Source organism: Scomber japonicus, chromosome 4, assembly GCF_027409825.1.
Source record: "Scomber japonicus isolate fScoJap1 chromosome 4, fScoJap1.pri, whole genome shotgun sequence".
Lineage (NCBI taxonomy): Eukaryota > Metazoa > Chordata > Actinopteri > Scombriformes > Scombridae > Scomber > Scomber japonicus.
The window spans coordinates 1,346,404-1,370,408 of record NC_070581.1 but is presented as its reverse complement, the minus strand read 5'-3'; the positions used below and the strand labels follow the sequence as shown (position 1 = coordinate 1,370,408).

Genomic DNA, 24,005 nt, shown 5'->3' with positions numbered 1-24,005 from the left:
TCTCTCTCTCTCTCTCTCTCTCTCTCTCTCTCTCTCTCTCTCTCTCTCTCTCTCTCTCTCTCTCTCTCTCTCTCTCTCTCTCTCTCTCTCTCTCTCTCTCTCTCTCTCTCTCTCTCTCTCTCTCTCTCTCTCTCTCTCTCTCTCTCTCTCTCTCTCTCTCTCTCTCTCTCTCTCTCTCTCTCTCTCTCTCTCTCTCTCACTCACACACACACACACACACACACAGGAAGTGCCCCTGAGGCAAGGGGTACATCAAAGAGGTAAGTGGGCGCCAGGTCTATACAGTGGATCCATGGGTTCTCACATCACAGAACCTGTCAGTGTGTGTGTGTGTGTGTGTGTGTGTGTATTCCAGTGGCGTGTATGGGACAGGATTGGACGATGTGACAATCAGCCTGATCTAAGGTAGCCATTAATATGATTGGAGACAAACTACACTCAACAGATGTGAAGCCAAACATCACACACTCACACACACACGCACACTAATACTGTATCACTTAAACACGCACTCTAAATGAGGCTTCAGCTCGCGGCCATAAGACGAAGAGATTAACACCAGAGAGGCCCAATGCTTTCACTTCACTGTTGGTTTGAATTTTAGAATTGAAATATCTTTCAAAATATCCTGCTGCTTTCTGTATAGATCTGTTGTCAGACAGTGAACATCCCACAAAGAAATGTGCTAATGTTTATGTACTCAGCGGGCTGAGAGAGAGAAAGCAGGAAATATTAGCCTTTCCATTTCTTTTATTGTTTTCCATTACTGTTTCATTGCAAGTGGCAGAAGAAGAAAGACAATGACAATGACAACAATGGCAGACAGCTTCATGTGAATGTTCTTCTCTTTATTGCCTTATTTGATACTTTGATAAGAGATGAAATGTAGCTACGTTCTACAGTACCTTTCTCTTACTGAAAGTGTTGTAATCAGGAATGTCATTGACCTGTTCATCTGTGGATGCAAGTATTTTCAGAATGAAAACTGTTGAGACTGTTGCTTGAACATGTTAGCCAGTTTAATGTGTTTGTTTCTTAGTATTATAATAATTATTATTATTTATATCATACAGGTGACTGTATATGCCAGTTTTGTGTTCAAACAGTGGGTGGTGCATAACCCAGGTAATGCATTTAACTAAGCTCCAGGTGATGAGCAGCAGGTGTGCAAAGGGGAAGCAAAATGTTTGTTGATCTTGACAATGTCAGTGTCCTTTGAAAGACAGGTATATTAACCGGCTACATTGAGGTGCAATGACAGAATACACACAGGATAGATTTTTTCCATGTTAATATTTTTGAAGTGGAATATTTTTGGTTTGGTTGACTTTGTCACAAATACTCTCTCATATGTGGGTTTTTCTGGTAATATTAGTTTTTGTTATAACTCAATATATTTGTTAACCTCTTCCACTAGAATCTGATCACATTTCACTTTCTGCTCGTCTAAACTCTCCATTAAGACACAAAACCCTCATTTAAATACTGCTGTCTGCACCGGTTGCTCCTGTTTTTATTTACGCAGTTATTCTTAGTAGATCACCCGCAAAATGACGCAAACTAAATGTGGAATATATTGCACTGTGCAAGTAATTTAGTACCCTTTATTGAATTTATTTAATATGTGTGATCCATCTTCTTGTTTTAGGAGGGGATTTCAATTGTGCTTTGGACACAACAATGGATCAGTCAACTTGCTGTGACACTAGTACAAACTATAAACCTACTAAAACAGTTCAATGAGGACTTTAATTGAATAGATGTCTGTAGAGAACACACTGCTGATGAGAATCATTACTCTTGTTATTAAAGTACATACATATAACATTCTCATACAGATTATTTCATTGAGTCCAGCAAGCTCCTACTAAAGATTGATAAATATAATGTATTATTGACAGGTGACGGTACCAAATGTTAAAGGTGATTGAAACATATGCCACAATCAAGAAGAAAAGGCTTGGAAACGTTTAGCCTGGAGAATCAGAAAACAACAGACTAAATGGGTAATAAATATCATTAGAACATCGCAGGGAATTTTAACGATCAACCCATTAGAAATAAATAAATTCTTCATAGATTTTTACAAATTCTTCCCCTATTAAGGATCCCTATAAAGCATCAAGACTCAGACACAGGAAAAAATTCTTGACCAGCTTCAGTTTCACAAAGAGTGGAAATCCAAAATATGAACAGTGGTAAGGCAATAAGACCTAATGGATTGTCTATAGAATTACATTCTATTTCATTTCAAAATGAATTAGGGGTCCACTACTAAATATGTTTGAAGAATGCTTCCAAGAAGGAACTCTTCCGCCCACTCTGAGGCTGGCTATAATAACCTTCATTCAGAAACCAAACAAAGCACCCACAGAGTGCTTCTCATTCAGACCAATCAGTCTGGTGTAGTGACACTAAACTAACTTTGGAAAGCGTTGGATTGGATTGGATCCACACCTCCCTAATCTTATACATAATGATGAGTTTTCAATATATTAAATGCAAAAACTGAAATATACAGCAATACTGTCACTGGCATCAGGCATTTGACAGAAAAGAATGTCACTACCTTTCAAACTATTACCACAATTTGGATTTGGAGAGGAATCTCATAGATGGAACCCAATGGCAGGGTTATTAACAAATAATGTTTCAAAACCATTGAATTTACAGTACTCTATCTAGCAGGGTTGACCTAGCTATAGAACCTCTGGTCATGACCAGTATACTGCATACTGGTCTCTCTGGCAGCCACCTGGGCGAACAAGGACATAGATATCGTATGTCATCTCTATATGCTGATGATGTGATCATCTTAAAGACAGTATCCTAAACCTAATCAAACAATCAGGATGAATATGTGACACCAGCCATAAAGACAACATTTATAAATACAAAAAATGGTTTTACCTACTTTGGGGTTAAAATTACAGCTAAAGTCAAAACAATCATACCTTCAAACTATGAGCCACTAATAGACAGGGTAACAGAGACAATATCAGTGATTGCTCTCACAAATTATAATTAAAAGTGATATACTGCCAAACTTTCTGTACCATCTTCAGTCCCCCATTCTCCTAAACATTTTCACCAAATTCATTTGGAACAATAAAAAAGCTGGGTGGTCTATGTCTTCCAAATCTGCCCATTCATACTCATTATACTTTCACTCTGGTATCCCTCCTGATTGGGTAATCATTGAGTAAATGACTACATGAGACCTCCCTCTCAAGTTCTATCTATATTCAGCAGATTTAGGAATTTGATGAAAAAACCCTTTTCTTAACATCTGGTATTGTGTGCAACATATTGTTTCTCTCCCAAATTGGACAACAATCATGTTAAGCCAGGAAGAGATGATGGAGGTTTGAAGCTTTGGGCAACCACAGGTGTGAAAATACTTGACATTCCAGATAGTTTTTGTAAATGTTTGGAGGAAGAGGAAACATTGTTCCACTGTGTTTAGGAGGGCTCAGGGGTGCAGTCATTTTAGGAAAGTATTACACAGAACATGTTCCGGATGGTGGATAATAATATTTTAAGCAGTCAATACTGATAGAGTTGGACTTCTCCAGGCCAGGATTGCTCTTCTTAAGTGTAGTGTATTTAACAACAAACTTTTGTTTTCCTTCACATTTTTTGATTATTTTTTGTATGAGTAATAAAATATTTGTAAAAAAAACAAAACAAAAAAATGGTAGGCTTGGTTGTTAACATTGAACCACGTGGCAAGTTCTGTTTCATGGCAAAGACAAAACACATCCACAACACACAGAGCAGCAGAGGAATACCTGCTCTCTTGCCTCAATTTGATCTCAGTGTCGATAAATAATTACTCACAACAGTGAATTCCAGTTCTACCCGCTTCCAAATTATCAGTTTCTTCTCAGCTCTCATCAACCTGACACTTTTCTGGCAGTAAAGAACTGTGCATTTGGAGTGGGAATAAAAGAGGACTACAGGTAAATGATATTCAAATATGTCATCTCTTCAGAGAGAAAACTCTGCGCTCCCTCAGGAACTGTCTGATGAATATTAATATGTGGTAACAACAGTAGCGACGTGCCAGGCCTGTCAGGTCTGGAGACAGGTTTCTAGTTTGAGGGCAGAGAGCGTCGCTTCCCCACCTCTCACAGCTTTGTCAACTTGTTTTCCCTCTGCGCTACATGGGAGCTTTGTCACTGGGCTCAGGATTTCTCTTCGCTTTGATATCTTTCCCCAGTTTGCCTTTGGTGTGTACTTCACAGGCATTGTGGCAGCACTCATTAACACATTGACAATTGTTTTCTTCCTCTTTTATGCCACTATACTACCTACTATACTACCTAATTGTCCCATGAGGAACACAGCAACAATGACACTGAAATGGCCTTAATTCATTTTAAATTAGCATTTGCTCTAATATCTGATAAAGTAGCATATTAACAGTGCTGGAACAGACTAATTACAAACTGGAAACAATTACAGTTGCAAGGCCATTGCATTTGGGAAGGCTATTCTAAAACTAAGCTAGTCTAAATCAGGGTTCTGTTTTGGATGCACATAAAGACAGTGTTTTTATGGATTAAAATAAATAAACTAACATTTGTAAATTGTGGAAAAGGAACAATTCTACATCCAATGGACTGAAGTCCTCTTGTCAGGAATCAACAAATGAAAACCTATCAATTTAGGAGTGTCAGTAGTGGAATTAGTAGGAGAGATGTGAAAGGGAAGTGTCAACACTGTGACATTAAGCAGCTGTATTACTATAGTTTGTCATAAAATCAGATGTGAAAAAACATCTTCAACAAACAAAGCATTCCATGACATGATGGGAGGTGTTTAAGGGGGATGTGACAGTCAAAAGAGAATATTATACAGTAGGTGATGTTAAACTGTCAGGTGGAACAAAGGACGTTCACCTGGATAGCAAGCTTTTTTTAGAAGTTGTCATGCCAAATTATGAGAAAAATAAGTACTGAACCTCTACAGAAGCTAAATTGGCAGCAATCATACTGCACTGTGATTTCTGTTACATATTTGAACTCCAAATTCAATCAGATGAAAACATTATTGTGAAGAAAGGCAGACTGTCTGTACATGACTTCTACACTCCTGAGTTTTATTTGTAAAGAGACTAAATTGAAAAAGAGGAAATTCTTTTCTTTTAAACTAAATATATATTCGACATAATTTGGGGGCATTTTATGTCTTTTATTAAATAGCTAAAAGTATATAGAGATCACTGCATATGGTAATGACAAACAACAAAAGGTCCTCTGGAACTTTCCCCAGGCCACCAAGGAATCCTCAAGATCTTAAATCACTTATATGTTAAATTCAAGAACAAATGTGTGTGTACTAGTGAAGCATGATGCATGAGGTCCAGTGATAGAATCCAGCTGTAGTCTTACATTTCAACAAACACTACTCATAACTCACTAACCATTACCACTTTATCACATTCAAACGTCACACACATTGTTCATAACCTGATGAGCCAGAGGGTTTGTTATAGAAAGCCATCTGAGAAGTCGTCCACGGAAACTGTTTGGAAAAGGACAGGTACTTGGAAGGTGATTGGATGAACCATTTATGTATCACCCTCTTATCTGTGAGGCAGCTGGATTTACAACGCTGATTTGTCTGAACCACAAGCACATAACTTGAACCCTGACAAGATGGATTCTTGCATTATTTTGTGCCTCACAAGGTAACATTACTCAGTATTACTGGGAAAAACTGTGCTCTGCACTGAATCAGTTTCTAATAATAATAATAACATAATGTTTAAAATGACTTCTGAGAGGATAGCGGTTAGGATCAAGGACTATTGTGGTGAACTATGAACAGGATGAGAACATTATATACATTGTTTATGTGTATGTTTTTATGTTTTTAAGCAGCTGATTTAAGTTCCAAATGGGAAATGGAGTGATTTACTTTACTGGTTTAGTCTGTTTTGCTCTTGTTTTTTGTATCTGTTTGTTTTGTCTTGTTATGGTGGAGGCAGATGGCTGTCCTCTTTGAGTCTGGTTCTGTCTGAGGTTTCTTCCTGTTGAAAAGGGAGTTCTTCCTTGCTACTGTCACATAGTGCTGCTCATGTGGGAATGTTGAGTCTCTTTAAATTAAATGAAAGAGTACAGTCTAGACCTGCTCTATGTGTTAGTGCCTTGAGATGACTTTTGTTGTGATTTGGCGCTATATAAATAAAGATTGATTGATTGATATTGATTATGTTTCGATGAATAAAGCTAGTGGTAACCGTTTATGTCTTGTGTTATTGAACATATGGGCAAATGTTCAAAACAAATTCAGATTTGCATGGCTTAACATGTGTGTATGTATTAGCTGTATTCTTATTTCTTCTATTCAAGGCTGAAATGTCACAAAAGTGATGCTAGCAAATGCATTTTAGAAAACACATTTATTTAGTGTGTTTTAGTATTCTCACAGAGATATTAAAAAGCATAAAATACATTCAGTTGTCTGTTAGTTAAATGATAACATTATAGGCTACAAGCAGAGTTTACACATGTAGTCACCAACTGCTTCTTTTAACCAAATGGCAAAGAGCTTCTCTCGGAAGGCTTATATCCTGTCTGACCAACAAGTAGTAGTCCTTACTGCAGTGACATGACCCCTCATCAGCTAAACCACCAACACAAACCAAACTGGCGCCATCCTCACGCCCTCCACTATGTTTCACCACAGGTGCCAGTATCAGGTGTTGTGGTAACATAGTGTGTAACCATGTAAGCCAGGTATTAAGGTCACAGTGATAATGTCTAAACCTACTCTAATGACGCTTTTCCATTATACACTTCCAGCACTACTCGACTCGTTTTTTTTTTGCGTTTCCACTAGGGATAGTACCTGGTACCTGGCACTTTTATAGTACCTGCTCTGCTGAGGTTCCAAGCGAGCTGAGCCGATACTAAATGTGTAAAAGCACAGTGAACTACTGGGACGAGATACGTAAGGTGCAAAGCGAGTTGCTGATGCTTTTAAAGAAGAACCAAGTCTGTTTCTGGAGCAAAGTCACTCTAGTGCCACTTAGTGAATTATCAACATGAGCATACTAAATACCTGCTGTAAATGTGCTGCAATAACAGATATATAATATAATAAATATACATAATTGATTTCAAGTAAACACTCTCCAAACAAAAGTGGCACAGAAATGAACGTTTAATGTGGTTAAAGCATCTGCACTCATGTATGAAAAGTTTTGCTTCAGTTCATTAAGTGTCTGTGGCATCTGAAGGCAGCAGGACTGATATGTTGATGGTCGTTCACTGCGTTTACCTTCATCACATTGGCTAAAAACCAAACCAGGCATCAGCAGAATAACTCCTACATCTACACAAATCAAACTGGTTGGTTATAACTCAATATTCTACCGTTCTATGAATGACATGTTGGGATTGCAGGTCTCATCTGACTCTTTTCCAACTTTATTTTCAGCAAAAGTAGCATCTAATGTTTTATTTTTGACATTTCTAACATTAGTAATTCAACTATGTGACCATTTCTGAGGTGAGAAGCTACATGTGAGTTATGGCTGAAATGGTGTTGGTTAAATCATGATATTACATCATCAAAAGCTGAATGTCACCCTACTTCAACACTAATTCCGGTGCTGTTGTTTTTCATTATATTGGCTAGTGAGTATCTTCCAGTGTTTCAATGGCTTATAATATGAGTAACTGGCAGCAGCTGGTCTGTGCTGGCTGCTGTATCACTGGACACTCACAAACCCAGACTTTATTACTTTGGCACTGGAAGGATCTTTCATAGTGAATGGCCTTTATTCTGCTTTCATGTCTGTTTCAAATAGTGTTGTGCGTCAGAACCTCACCTTCCCTTCCATCCTGCAAATGCACATATACAGTGCTAATGTTTCATTTGTGTGTGTGTGTGTGTGTGTGTGTGTGTGTGTGTGTGTGTGTGTGTGTGTGTGTGTGTGATTAGAAATTCACTTTTATTTGCCTTGTTGCTCCACAGAGGGGGAAGGCACTACACTGCACACAATGTCTATAACTATCATGTATTTTTGAACACAAAGAGCTCCACCTCACTCGTGTGACTGTTAAGATCATGATGGTGTGTTCTGGATGTTGTTTAAGTTCCTGTAGACACATGCCATCCAGTTTGACAAAGGAAAATCTGAATGTATGATGACAGCTGTACTCTGATCTCACAGCTAACTGATATTAAATGTGGGTGTGAAGAATGTATTATGTGTTTGTTGTTCTTACATTACTACTAAGTGAGCTGACAGGTTGTAGTCAAACCTCAGATCAGTTGTCAGCAGTTGTTTTTCAGAAAGCATGAACTGTGTGCTAGGTGGAGTATTTTACCAACTTCCATCACACTTTATCTGCTTGAAATGTGCTTGTCTTCTCTCTTCATTTCTTTTTTAGTTAGACCAAAACAACCTTGATTTAATAAAGTTGAGGATGATATAAGGAATGATTTCAAATGTTGCTCAAGTTAGTCTATGTGTAGAAAACAGTACTAGTTATATCTCTGTTTGGTCTGCAATGTTCATTTTGGTTTTATCCTTTTCATAATGTAAAATAGTCAAATTGACTATTTATTCTTTGATTTGCGTTGATTGTTGCCAGTTTTTGGGATCTTGGTGTAAACTGGGTCCATATTCATACTGTAGCCATTCTCCTCTAATATGAAGCTCAGGGTGGGATCTTGTTATATAAAGCCTGTGTGAGAATGGTGAGATGATTGCTTGAACTTTATTTTTAATACATAAAATTAAACTGATAAGTGGTACGTGGACCCACGGTGGTGTCCTCCAAATTATAACACTTTTAAGTAATGATTTCAACAACAATATTTAGGAAGTAGGACAGAAGCCTGCCATTCACTTCATTAGATTCTGATCAATACATTATATAGCCATTTGATATCATTGGTGATGATGTTGATGAAGTACAACATTTTTTTTTATCCCAAAACATTCAGGTCTGGAAAGCCTTTTCAGATTTCATTTTCAAGGCCAATCAAATCCACTTCATGATATCTTGTGTGCAAAGCTGACATTTGGATGTGAGGATGGCGCTGCAAGAGAAGTCATGAGATCACCATACTAACAGGGTTCACAATGACAATCAATGTTCTCACTATATTTCACAGCAATAGATGTGATGTTTCCTTCAAGCTAAGTATTAGACAGAAAGACTGGCTAGCAGCTAAAAACATATTCAAGCTGATAACTGCTTTAGAAGTCATGCTAAACACTGCATCACTGTACAATTAAGCACCGTTAAGAAGAAAATGAAAGATCAAGTCCCACCACATTACAATCAATCTTATATCACAACTATAGATGCTGTCAATGAATAAGAGCAGCCTTGAGCCTTTTTCCTCTATTTTCTTACTGTTGTTTTTGTTGCAGTTATTGTTTCCATATTTGATTTTATTTTGTTTCATTTATGGAATTTCTCATGAATGTGAAGTGTCTCTGAGTTCCTTGCAAAGCATAATAGTAATAGAAGTGCATTTTATTATTGTATTAACAGCAGGGTAAGTCCCTAAAGTGAAAAGACTTTGGCTTCTTGGTGGTGATGAGTGAAGGTTATGAGTTAAAGTCATGTTAAAGTCTCTGCATCATCAGTGTGCTCACTAACTCTGAATAGATTCAAATAGATGGTATTCATGTGACTGCATTCACAGCCAGGATCTACAGCCAATCCATAATATGCCTTAGAGCATCATTTCGATGATGCATCTTTATGACTGACTTTATTACTACAGTAGTACGTGTGTGTGTGTGTGTGTGTGTGTGTGTGTGTGTGTGTGTGTGTGTGTGTGTGTGTGTGTGTGTGTGTGTGTGTGTGTGTATGCAGAATGATGCAACTGAAAAATACGGTTAATGTCAGAAACGCACCAAAACAAGCTATTGTCAAGGTCACTTATGAGTATTTTGGCATGTTTCCCTTGCTGTTCTCTTCCTCAAACAGCTCAGTCTGTATGCCAGCAATCATCTCTGGAGAGATGATGGAATAAAACAAAACATTTTTTTAGGATACCTTGCTGCACCATCTTCAAAGACAAGAAACACTTTCAGCACTCAAAATGAGAAGAGACTGAAGAAACTGTATGAATTACTTTCACAAATGAATATTCTTATTAACTAAAGCTATCACTGCATGCACTTATCTATACAGAAATACAAACAGGCACAAATGTTTGTTCTGTGTGTGTGTGTGTGTTCATGTACACAAGCTTTACCTCTCACTTAAAACTACTAAATAAACTGTCTAGTACAGGGGTGTCAAACATGAGGCCCACGGGCCAGAACCGGACCGCAGCGGGGGTGCAATCTGGCCCACTTTCCTTCCTGTGTTCTTTTCCTTCCTTCCATCTGTCCTTTCTACCTTCCTTTTTTCCTTTCTTCGTTTGTTTGTTCGTTCTTTCCATCTGTCCTTCCTCCCTTTCTTGCACCTGTCTTCCTACCTTCCTTTTTTCCTTCCTTCCATCTGTCCTTCCTCCCTACCTTCCTTTTTTCCTTTCTTTGTCCCTCCTTCCTTCTTTCCTTCCTTCCGTCTGTCTGTCCGTCCTTCCTCCCTACATTCTTTTTCTTTTCTTTGTTCCCTCCTTCCTTCTTTCCTTCCTTCCGTCTGTCCATACTTCCTTCTGTCCTTCCTCCCTACCTTCCTATTTTCCTTTCTTCGTTCCTTCCTTCCTTCCATCTGTCTTTCCTCCCTTTCTTCCTTCTGTCATTCCTCCCTTTCTTCTTCCGTGTGTCTGTCTGTCCTTCCTACCTTTCTTCCCTCCTTCCTTCCATCTGTCTGTCTGTCCTTCCTTCTGTCGGTCCTTCCTTCCCTCCATCTTTCTAATGATCCGGCCTACATCATACTGGTCTGTATATGACCCTTGAATGAAAATGAGTGTGACTGCTCTGGTCTAGTACAACACAGACAACATATATAATCAATACTTACACTTAATGAATGAGGGAATTCAGTACAGTTTAATGTGTAATGAACACACAGTGCTGCTCTTTAAAATGTCTGTATCCGCCAATGTGTGCTTGTTGACTGAATGACTCATTAGCCAATGGAGACTGACCCTTGAAAAAACCTGCTCATCTGAGAGGTTTGTATCAGAACTGCATAGAAAACCTAAGTAAAAACCAACAGTTTACACAGTTACACTAATCATTTGTTTGCTGGTTCTACATACTCTTCTTCACTCAACCCTTTTTCACTTTGTGTTACTGCACAGACATAAACCAAAATAGCAGGTGTGCTTGTAATCGCCCACACAGTCCACACAGTCCACACAGCCAAAATACACCACTGAGCACTATGTCTTGCACTTGCTGTGAGATTAAAATAGAGCCCTTGTTATAGTTTTTGTCAGTGATATTTGCATTTAAAAAATGTTGCTTTTCTAACTTTTTCCCCCTTACCCACAGACACATAATGTTACTATAATGGAAGATGCTGCATTTGATTCAGTGCTACAGTTCAAGCAGCTCAATCTTATGAAGAAGGAGAGTACTAAGTATGAGACATTCAGATATAATAATATTTTTGAGGTTTTATTTGTTGGCAAAAATTTGATACATTTTTGTTTTTGTTTTCGAATATTTATGTAGTTTGTCTCATTTGTGGAAAAACAGACTGGTGGACAGTCATTGGTTGTGTTGGCAGTGAAGGACGTGTCATCTCTTCTATGTCATTCATACATTTAGAAAAGTAGATAGATAACATGATAGTTTTTCCTTCTTCTTGTTTTCTGTTTTTTGGGCATTTTTCCCTTTTTTTAAATTAGAAAGTAGATGGAGAGAGAGAGAGAGAGAGAGAGAGAGAGAGAGAGAGAGAGAGAGAAAGAGAGAGAGAGAGAGAGGGAGAGAGAGAGAGAGAGAGAGAGAGAGAGGGAGGGAGGGGGGAATGACACACAGCAAAGGTCCCTTGAGTTGAACCAGGGAGGTTGTGATTATGCATGCGCAGTAACTGCGTGGCTGTCAAAGCGCTCCCTCCTTGCTCGTTTTCATCATGGAATGTGCAGAATGTTGAAAATGTGATGTAAGTGTACAGTAGTTGCAGTAATGCAATATGATATTTTACAGTTTTCATAAAGATCCACTGAACAGCAGCAGTGAGCTCTTACCTGTTCCCAGTCTATATTGCGGAAAAATGTGTGTGACTTGATATCTGTGAAGCCTGTCTGGACCTGGCATCCCATACGCTCCTTGGGATCCTGTTGGGACCAAGACAGTGTGTCAGGAATGTAAACAGGAACAAGTGCAATGTGACAGCAATGTGAAAGAATTTTATTTAATTTATGAATGCACATTCAGATGCTAATTTGCCTAACTGTCAGACTGACTCTACTTTTATGAGGAGCGGGTCATGTGTCAACAGATAACATCTCTCTCTTATTATATTCCAGATGTTGCAGCTCCAAAGAGAATGAAGCAACTGCCATGTGGATAATTAGTAATGATGTTGGCCCCACATCTTTTCATCATGTGCTGTATGTACATATGTCATCATAGAGCCCACACTTACTTCTTCACTTGGACTGGACTCTTTTCATCACAACAGTTATAGTGATGAGTGACTGTGGCAAAGCCTACTTGAAAAGCTGAAAGGCTGTTTACATGAGCACAAGAACCCTCATGCATTAGAGCCACACTGACACATCATACACACACACGCACGCACATGCACACGAAACCTTGTGAAAAATACATTAAACCAGGGACTGAAATAAACATAAAAAGAAGTATTTGTACTCCTTTAACAGATCTGAGAATGGAATAAGGTGGATATATTTCATACCACTATTTGAGCATTTTGTAGGCTATTTTCTACAAATCAATACATATTTTACATCACTTAAAGAGCGTTTTTTAACCAACCTTCCAGGCAACTGTTCTCTATTCATTTTACTAAGCTATAAAAATGTAACTTGGTTGAGATGATATTTTTTTTACTTTCAACAAATCTCATGAAAAGACCAAAACCAACACTGCGTTAGTCCATCTCTTAATCATTTGTGACATCTATTCCCTGTCTGTGGCTCTCAGCATCAAGCCATTTGGTTATATTAAAGAAATATATCCTAAAAAAAACTATTCAGAAAGATAGTATAATTTCTTTAAAAAGTGAAATAATTTCCTAAAACAGCTGGGCACTGTAGTTTTAACAAATGTTACTCAAACAGTGCATTAGTTGGGGACTATTTTCAGCGGTGGATTAATAGTGTTGTAGTGAGTATTTCTGGCAGCAGGACGGTGTGGGATTGAGTCAAAATAAATCACAATTTGTGTTGATGGTAATGAAGGAACATGTGTGGCTCACTGATGTGTTTTAAATCGTTTTTGGAAAGCAGCTCTATCACACAGAGGAATAAGATATAAGGTATTGATACACACACAACTGATCTATTGTTGGTTTGGGTCTTTTCACAATTCCAGTGAATATACTCCTGTTTTCGTTAAGAGTGCTTGGCAATACAAATGGGAACTTTTTGTGCTTCATCTAAATGCCACAGTAAGATTATTCTGATAACAATAAAAGGAGTTTTTCTACCCTGCATATTTTCATAATGTAGTGAAATGTATGGAAGTTAAAGCTGCCTGGAAGCTGAGTTTTTAAAAAAAAAAGAAGAAATTCTGTCAAATATACAAGCTGGATAAAACTCTCACTAAAATATATGTGGAAACTGGATCAATATTTAAACTTTTAGGAAGAATAGGCTCTGAAACCCCATTTTTAAAGGAATAGTTTCACATTATGGCAAGTTCACTATTTACTGTCATACTGAATATCTTAATGCACAGACGCAGATGCATTGTTATGACTTCTTGCCATCACTGTAATGTTGCCAGGCAACAAGCAAAGGCTGCACAGAATTGCTCGGTGAATATTTAAACGATTAATCCTGAAATAGCTATACTAATAATAACAATAATAATAATAATAATAATACGAATGATAATAATAATAATAATAATAATAATAACACCACTACCTATCAATCAATCAATCAGAATTTATTTATATAGCACGTTCAATATTTTTCTAAAGCCATAAATGTTCTGTATTGCATTTATGTTTGTGTGACGGAGCATGTTAATCAGTGAACTTTAGTAGTGTAATATAGGTGTAATGTTTGTTTTGTTTTGTTTTTAAAGATTTTGTTGGCATAGACGCCTATATTTATCAGTAGATAGACAGGAAACATGGGAGAGAGAGGGGGGTGTGACATGCAGCAAAGGACCTCCGATCGGGATTCAAACCGGGGTCGGCTGCGTATATGGTATGCGCTCTAACCACTCGACCACCTGCGCACCATATAGGTGTAATGTATAGGTGTGGAGTTAATTATTTCGTTATCTCAAGATAAAAAAGCTTGTTATCTTATATATCAGGTTCATCTCATTATCTTGAGCAAACAAAGGTTGATTTCTTAGGATATCAAGATAATTTATCACAAGAAAAATGACTTTTTCCTTACTGCTGTCTCATTTTGCTCAGTATAAAAATGAATCATAACTGGCACGTTGCATGTCATGCCTTTATGCATTGTCCATAATGTTGAACCAATGCTGAATCTATAATAGTACACTTTGAATAATACAAAATTGCTATCAAAAAAGAGCACTAATGGAAGAAGTGTGAAGGAATATGCACTGAGCGGTGGCACAGCTGTTTGGAAGTCAGACTACATGACAGAATCTCTCATACTAACAAAATACTTAATACTACTGTGAGTCTCCATGGCAAAATAATAAGCAGTGTTATAATTTCATTAAGCTAATTGTTATCAATATTATAACAACATCTGAATTGTAAGTGGTGTCAACTGAACCATCATAATAGCCAATGAAGCAGATTACAATATGCATGCATGGCAATCCTGATCTTTAATAAACATTAGTAAACTAATAAGAAGAAACTAACTTTTGATCTTGAGATAATGGCACCAAAAAACATGACTGTTCTTGGTTTCCGAAGATCTTTTAACCTCACTCTCAGAAAGAAAGCAAATAAGTGCAAATTCCATAATTGAAGCAATTAAAGCTGGGACGCTGACCTGTCAGATTGAGTATAGCATATTATATTCAGAAATTATTATATATTCTGGAACATGAACGTATAATAGTGATATATCTTAAAGCTATTACATTTTCTAAATCTGCATATCAAGTGTCCTCACATGGGACTCTGCGCTGCCCTCAGATGGTTAGCAAGGCTGTTCCACAAGCATGAGCATAGCAGAAGGCTCCGTCCCCCATGGAGCGGAGCTTAATACTGAGACTGCAGAGGACCAAGCTGCTGGCAGATCTGAGGGTGTGGGTGGAGGTTTGTGGTATGATCAGATCCTGTAGGTAGGGAGAGGCATGGTCCATTGATGGATTTGTTTGCGGATTGCGGGACTTTTTAGTCAATCCTAAAGGAGACAGGGAGCCTGTACAGTGAAAACAACTGCTGTTAAATGTTCCACTGCAGTAGTCCAGTCTTGAGGAGATCAAGGCATGGACAAGTTTCTCTGCATCTGACAGGGTTAGAGTGGGGCCGGAGTTTAGTGATGTTTTTGAGAAGGTAAAAAGTCAGCTGAGGGTCAAACCTAACACCAAGATAAGTGAGTGAGGAAGAAAGGGGGATGTCTTGGTCATCAAAGCTGAGATAAGGGGATGACTGAAGTGCCAATAATAAATAATCCTTTATCTCCTTCCAACAGGTACTGAAGCCTGACATGGCTGCAGACGGGCTTGAGGCAGTTTCGATGTACAGCTGGGTATCATCAGCATAGTAATCACAAGCCGTTCCATATCTGCTGACGACACATCCAGAGGGAAACATGTACAGGAGCTGACACTAAATATTTGTGGAACACCATAGCTGACAGGGAGCAATCCTCCCAGTGAGACATACTCAGTCCCATCAGTTAGGTAGGATGGAAAACACTATGATATGTGGTGTGTAGGCGCTTTAAGAGGATAGTGTGATCCATAGTGTCAAATGCAATACTGAGATTAAGGAGAGTCAGGAGAAAATGGGGCCCTGCATCAACTGCCATCAGCACATGATTTACAACTATGAGCAGAACTGTTTCAGAACAGTGTGCAGAATGAAAATCTGACAGAAATTTGTCAAATAGTTTGCTGTGTGGTCCTTGGACAGAAAGACGAGGTTGGAGATAGGTCTGTAGCTGGCAAGATCACACATGGTGATTTGACAGAGTGCCAATGTACATGAAGAGAGAGAGAGATAGAGAGAGAGAGAGAGAGAGAGAGAGAGAGAAAAAGAAGGGTCTGTTTGGGAGTAAACTGCTCTCACCTTGTTTAGAAAGCCCTTGAGCACGCTGGCAGCTTTCACCGAGAGAGACCTTGGGATGCGAATGGGCTTCTCAAGAATAACTGTTGGCAAAAAAGAGAAGGAGGACAGGGAGGGAGGGCGAGAGAGAGAGAGAGAGAGAGAGAAAGAAAAGGACAATCGTGAGTGGGGAGGAGGATGATTCACAGTCCAACCTGCCTGTGGGTGACCATGTCTGCTGCGTGGGAGTCAAAGGAAGGGAGGAGATACAGAGGACACTATTCTGTTCTTTCTCTCACTTTTGATGGTCTACACACAGCCTTGAGACTCCCACTGCTCAACAATGTCATACTAACGAGAACTAAAACACACTGAAAAATAGTTTTTTTCCCTCAAAAACCTAAATCCAAGGATGTGGTACTTCTTCATACATTAGTGTTTATTGCTAAAGGTGGGAGCCAGAGCTTTTTTTCACCAAAGTGCTGTTCAAGGTAATGTTAGTTACATTCTATAAAGCTACAAGGTGAGTTACTCTTTGTGTGATCTCTGGATATTTTCTCGTATCAACGCACACATTATTTGTTATATGATGCTAAATTGACCCGTTTGGGATTAGAACCCAGGATATCCCACTTCAAAAACTAATCAAAATGCAAAACAAATGCGATTCAAGACATTAGTGCACATTGTCTTCCATTAAAACCTCTTCACAAACAATGTGGGAAAGGACACGATGGTGAACTGAAGAGGAAGGTACATGTCACCTCACTTTTCACTGTGTTTAATTTGCTTCCTACGTAGATTCAGTTTGATTAACTCTCTAAAATTCTATGAACTGAATTTCTCTGTCTAAATCCAGATTAAAGAGGATCTGCGTCATCACAAATAATGGATGTTGGATGGTTGTCACTGACAACAAAAGGAACCAGCATACCTGTGTCTCCATTTATAAGGCCTTGCTAGCTAACTTTCCAAATTCTTTATCATCTTTAGTTGAACTGATAACAATGACACAAGGTCACAGAGCAGGTTGGCTTTAAGAGCTCCTCATACCAACCTTCTGATGACTCATGCATGATGGGATTGTATAATTAGAGGCTCTTTTAGCTTATCACAGATATATACTGCAGGTATCGGCATGTAAATGTTGGCCAATCAGGAATACGAGAACCTGGAGTAAATGGACTGTATAGCACTTTTCTAGTCTTTTTGACCACTCAAAGCACTTAGAAGGTTTGACAGTTGTAACTTAAGAACAATCAGCTGACTTCACACTGTGTATAAATGGGAAATGGACTGTACTTATATAGCACTTTTCTAGTAGTTTTGACCACTCAAAGCGCTTTTACAATTTTACAAGCACTGAATGTGATGTGAATCATATGCTATGGCCTTCACAGTCACCAGACTACAGCCTAGCTTAACACCTATGGGAGATTTTGGATCGACATGTTAGACATAGCTCTATACTGTACCACCAACATCAAAACACCTACAGAGGGAATATCTTTTAGAGAAGTGGTGTTCATGCCTCCAGCAGAGTCACTATGAAGCTGTTCTGGAGGCTCAGGGTGGAACAACACTTATGAAGACATCCTATATATCCTATAAAGATTGTTTTTTTTAACGTGAATACCATCTTGTTGCTGGTTCTCTCACTGAATCAAATGTTTGCCAGTCTGGGATTCTGTCTGTCTAAAGCTCTGGGGTTGGCGTGTGGATACCCAAAGCAAGGACCTGGCACAGTGTCTAGCTTATTGGTGGCATATGGCTGGGTGGCTCTTGCAGTGGAAAGGGTTGGTTTCTGTTAGCAGGCGTCGATCCAGGAAACCTGCTGCTCTAACCGGTAAGACCGCCAGGAGGATGGTACTGGTGGCAGATGCTAGCCGTGGTGCCACGCTATGCTACTGACAGTCACAGCAGAGACATAATGCGTCACACAAGGCCACTGTAGTATGGAGGAATTTCTGTTAAGGAAAGCTGTGTGGGTGGGTGTGAGAGAGGGAGGAGGAGGTAAGGGGGTGGGCTATGTAAGGGTACCATATGGCCTCAAGGAAATACAAATGTAAATAGAAGGACAGATATTATAGAGCAGTACCATCACACTGAAAATCACAACTATCCACAGTTACCTTCCTTAAGGGCCTGACTTTTGGCAGTGTAACAACAGTAAGATTTTCCTTTAGGACTGTCATTTTTCAGTTATCATAATGTTGACGCTATTGCATGAATGCCTTGAGGGCATCACATGTCAATTGTATCACAGAGCATCACATCAAGGCTGGAACATGCTTCTACGTCTGCATGTAAGGCTGATGGTGATGGTTCTGGTTTCTCATAACACAGGTTTATGTGGAAATCCATACAGATGTTTACATACTGTATAGGCCTATCATGGTGAAATGATAAATCCTCATCATTTGACACTCGTAGCACAGACAATACAATACATAAGATACATCTCGAGGACAATATTGAATAAGATATCATGGAGCCCAATTATGGAATAGATATTTGCACTTACTTACTGATTCTCTGTGTTTGTCCTGATACAAAATGAAACTCAAAAATGCTCTGATGACAAATTATTCTGGCACATAATGCAAATGTTTTGTAATGTTTTGTGAATTTCTTTCTTTGGCTTTTTATTTAAATCATGATTTGCTGTTTAGCATTGTTTTATTTCAACTGTATGTAATATTATTTAGGTAAATTATATTTGTGTTTATTTTTGATATTTTACTTCACATTGTTATTGTTCTTTATCTCTTATAGGCGAGGTTTTAAAATAAGCCCATAGTGGATTTCTACCTCACCTACACATGTGTTTTATTATTAATTTACTATTTTTCTCTGACTTTTATTTTACAAATGTGCAAATAAACCAATAAACCAATCAACATACAGGTTGGACCATAAAGACAAAAGAAGGAAGGTTGATATGTGTCACTGTTAGCAGGAAAAGACACACAGAGCTACACTGGTGTTAGCATGTTGCTGCAGGTACTGATGAAATATAATCCAGTAGTCCAGTTTGAGTTACAGATCCATACATGTGAAGGCTTATCACAGTGCTTTTTAACACTAGGAGACAAGATTTTACAACTCACAGCAACAAACATTTCATCCATCATCTAGACAAGCGCCAGGAAAAATGATTCCAGTGTGATTGGCCATAGTTGTGTGTTTTCCCATTCTTTTTTCAACCATTGTCCTCTACAACCAGATCCCTCCACACATAGATGCATGCTTTATTATAGTTTACACTTTGCTTCAAACTGTTATACTCAAATATGAGCATCAGTCCAGAGTGTTAATTCTCCTCTTAGCTCATTTTGCCAAGTAAACTCTTGGCCATCAGGTTACTACATCCGTCTCTTCATACCTTTAAAACTATAATTATGGAATAATGATCCTACATTAAAAAACATTGCCATAAAACTATGGTTTGGGGCTGTTTCCTGTGGTTGATGGGATAATGTTCTCACTTTTTTCATCAGCGTTTTGCTCTGTTTTCAGGTGTCTTACTGTGGTTATTTGGCACCATCTCAATTCAAATGAAAATGCCATCACTTGCCAAATGAAGCAAGCTCATGGAGAAAACTGTTCCACACATGCACCCTAAATCTCATCTGTAATAGAGGCCATGATGTTCTGCCAGATTTTGCACAGTTCCTGAGGGGAGGGGAGCAGGCGTTACAGCACTAAGCAACACATCAATTACATGAACTTTAAAACATTAAACCTACTGTAACAGCTTAAGATCAACTTTATGTTGTTAATTTAATAGACACAAATAAAACACAATTGTTTTAATCATTAAGCCTACTTGTTTAGTTGCTTTTGTTTTCCTTTTTTTAAGCTTTTTGCCATTTCTGAGCTCTTCAAATGGGATTTAAAGAGTTTCAGCTACCCAAGGGTAGAATTTTCTACACCTATAAAGCCCAAAAATTACTCAATTGGATTTTCAAAGTGGAAAAAGTGGAAATTGGTGATTTTCCAAGCACAAAAGGGGAAAAAACACAGGTAAATTAATTTCAATGATTTTCATCAACAGAAGATAAGACAAAAGACAACAGAAATGTGTAGTTTCCAGCTGAAGAAAACAATATCAGTCATGTAGATGTGAGAAATATCAAGATATGTCAGACTAGGAACAAAACATCAGAGGACTCAGACACTGCAGTCAACTAAAACTCATTAAAATTTGAGGAAAATAAAACTATCCCCATTTGAGATTGTTCCATGGTAATGAAGTATGTCAGAACCATGTACGTCCAGATTTGCACAGAAATCCTTCACGGCTCAGAGCTCATTGTTATGCTATTACATGGAATCTTTTTCTTCTGCACTCAGATTAGAAGTTATGCGTAACAAAGGGTTAAATTAACAGCCTGTCATGTACTTGATGTATTCAGCCAGTATTCCTCTGAACCACAGAGGACATTGTTAGAAGCTTCTGCTTGTACATAGACTGTGATGAAATGTACTACAGACTACAGACACTTCATGACTAGACATTCTGAGGGCTAATCTTCACATTTCCATGTAACGTGACAGAAATTACCTTACATTTCATCAGCAAAATCTATGATGAGAAATGTTTGTTTACAGCCTTTCTGCCACAACGAAAACTAGACAAAGACAAACTAGACACAAGTACTTTAAATTAAATTAATGTCCAAACCTCCTCTATGTGTAAAGTGCCTTGAGATGACTTTTGTTGTGATTTGGCGCTATATAAATAAAGATTGATTGATTGATTGATTGATTGACAAAATAAAAATAAAAAGTACCTTAAATATCAAAACTATAATAAAATGTGCTATTATCATAAATGGATAAAAACTGATAATAAAAATAAATTACTGTTTAATGTGTCTTAAGAATTAAGGGGGAAAAGAGCAAGGACAAAAGTATTGAACAAATACTGTATGAAGTTAATTGGGGAACTGAGCAGTAAATGGCTAATGACAGAAAAAAGAATGATATATTATATGCTATTGATTGGTAGTAGTATTACCTTCTCTTCTTCAGATTTAGATGCTTGACCTTTTGCACTAATAGGCAACATCTTGCACATCAGTAACATTATGTTTCTTCCAGTAATGTTAGCTAAAGTTACCTGTTCATAGATGCATATCAGTCATTTATGGACAAAATTCATTCAATCATTCAAGTTTATAAAAAACTAAATAATGTTAATATAATAATAATCAAGGCTGTGGTTACTGAAGGTTACTTTCCTTTATTTTCTATTAAATACTATTTTATGATAGTAGGTAGGCAGGATAAGAAAGTTTGGATGATAGTAGGTAGGCAGGATAAGAAAGTTTGGATGATGGTAGGTAGGCAGGATAAGAAAGTTTGGATGATGGTAGGTAGGCAGGATAAGAAAGTTTGGATGATGGTAGGTAGGCAGGATAAAAAGTAGTCTGGAAAGACGGCCTTGTTTGGTGGACTGGCAAAAATATCTGTTGTTCAATAAGCTGACAAAAAACATGAAATATATTTTCATCATTCATGCTTCCCAGAAGATGAATCCCTTCTATATGGACACTACACTACAACCATCAACATGTCATCTCCTCACATAAACCCTAACCCTAACCCCAACCAATGTACAGTGTAGAGGATTATTCCTGGGCAGCATTGTGTGATCATACAGTCCTCACCTTGAAAGAGGTACTCCTCTGTGTTCATGTCAGGATTGTCGGTGATGATGTCAAACGGAGACCTCCCAGCCATCATCTCAAACATCAGCACACCCAAAGCCCACCAGTCCACACTGAAGCCTGGAGGAGTGGGGCACAGAAGATGGTACTTTAGATATGTGTGTGAAATGAAAAGGAACACTATATTAAAAGCTCATTACATGACTTTAGAACAGGGGGTTCAAACTCATTTTCATTCAAGGGCCACATACAGTCCAATTTGATCTCATGTGGGCCGGACCATAAGCTCCATAAGGAAGGAAGGAAGGAAGGAAGGAAGGAAAGGAAAAGAAGACAGGAAGGAAGGAAGGAAGGAAGGAAGGAAAGGAAAAGAAGACAGGAAGGAAGGAAGGCAGGAAGGAAGGAAAGAAGGAAAAGATGACAGGAAGGAAGGAAGGAAGGAAGGAAGGAAGGAAGGAAGGAAGGAAAGGAAAAGAAGACAGGAAGGAAGGAAGGAAGGAAGGAAGGAAGGAAGGAAGGAAAGGAAAGGAAGGAAGGAAAGAAGGAAGGAAGGAAAAGATGAACATTGCTTTAGAACATTAGCACTTTAGATTGGTATCCATCACACATTATTATCATGCAGGCATCCCAAATATCTTCAGCAACAAGAAGAACAAGGTCAGTCTGGGCTGTTTCACAGGTTGAAATGATACAGTAACACTAAGAGTATGAACAGAGCTCTAAATCAGAGTTAGAGGCTCTCTTAATGTGTATATTAAGGTTATAGAAATGATGTAACTGTTCAAAGACTTGCTCCTAGATTTTTGAAAGTAAGTTAAACTGAAAGTAGTCGGCAGAGTGGACCCTGCATCAATCAATCAAACTTTATTTATATAGCAGCTTCCATACAGGTTAGTGTAGTTCAGAGTGCAGTACAAGTGACAACATAAAGACAAGGAATACAAAAAAAAACAAATAAAATGACAAAAATTTAAACCAATTCATGCAAGAGAAAATAAGAATGATAAAAATCTTTAGAAATGTTTAAAAAATAAGTGAAAAATGAGTAAATAAATAAAAGAATTCAATAAGTAAAATAAGAGAGAAAAGAGAACGGGTTTATTAAAAGTTAGAGTAAAAACTAGGTTAAAATAGATTTAAACGACAAAATAAAAGTAAAATAAAATAAGATAAGAAGATAAAACTATAGAATGATAATAATAGAATAATGTAAAAAAGTAGAAAAAATAAAAAGATAAAAATGTAAAACATCAAAACAAAAATAATAAAATATGCATGTGTCTACCTCTGACATTGCCAAACTGATAGTCTGATCTCATCAGTGTAAATCACAAATGAAGGCTGATTGGATCATTGGTGGAAAATCTTCTCCATGTAAAAGTGCTAGATTTGAAGTCATTCACTGTTTATGCCTCTTACACAATAAAATAAAGAGTGACTCCTCAGCTTAATGAAAGCCACAGTGAGTCTTGTACTGACCGTAGTCCTCTCCTCTCAGGATCTCTGGTGCTATGTAGTTGGGCGTTCCACAGAAAGTACTGGTGGTGTCACCTGGTCTGATCCCCTCCTGAGTACAGAAAGAACAAGTGCAAAAGTGAGAGCAGTGGATGGAGAAATAAAAGAGGTGGTGTGGAATAAATGAAGGGTAAGAACATGAATGATGGAAGAAAAAAAAATAAAAAAAGAGGCGCTGTTAGTAGCTCTAGTCCATACTGATCTGCTGCATTATTGATAATCCTCCTCCAGATGTCCATAAGGTCTACTGAAAAAAAATCAATATGTCTGTTTACCTTGCACATGCCATAGTCTGTGAGCTTGATGTGTCCCTCGTGGTCCAAGAGAACGTTGTCCAGCTTCAGGTCACGGTAGATGATTCCTTTTTCGTGCAGGAAGTTCAGAGCGATACAAATTTCAGCAGCATAAAATCTGAAGAGAAAAAGAAGAGGAATCTAGAGATTGCTGTGTCGGACGTGTCTGCCAAAGACATAATCATGAAATTATAGTTCATATTCTATTTTGAATGTTCCATGAGCTTTCCGCTAATGTTGCC

The 24,005-nt window shown here is 38.0% G+C and overlaps 1 protein-coding gene across 2 annotated transcripts in view; it reads right to left on the bottom strand.

Moving 5' to 3' along the window:
- The window catches only part of prkcz (protein kinase C, zeta), a 142,321-nt gene that overhangs the window by 13,459 nt on the left and 104,857 nt on the right, over positions 1–24,005 (bottom strand). For both annotated transcript variants that reach the window (XM_053317434.1, XM_053317433.1), the window contains 5 exons: positions 23,746–23,881; positions 23,435–23,522; positions 21,956–22,075; positions 16,305–16,384; positions 12,124–12,213 (listed from right to left, as the gene is read on the bottom strand). In XM_053317434.1, the coding sequence (XP_053173409.1) occupies positions 12,124–12,213; positions 16,305–16,384; positions 21,956–22,075; positions 23,435–23,522; positions 23,746–23,881 (514 nt within the window). The remainder of the gene's footprint in view (positions 1–12,123; positions 12,214–16,304; positions 16,385–21,955; positions 22,076–23,434; positions 23,523–23,745; positions 23,882–24,005) is intronic.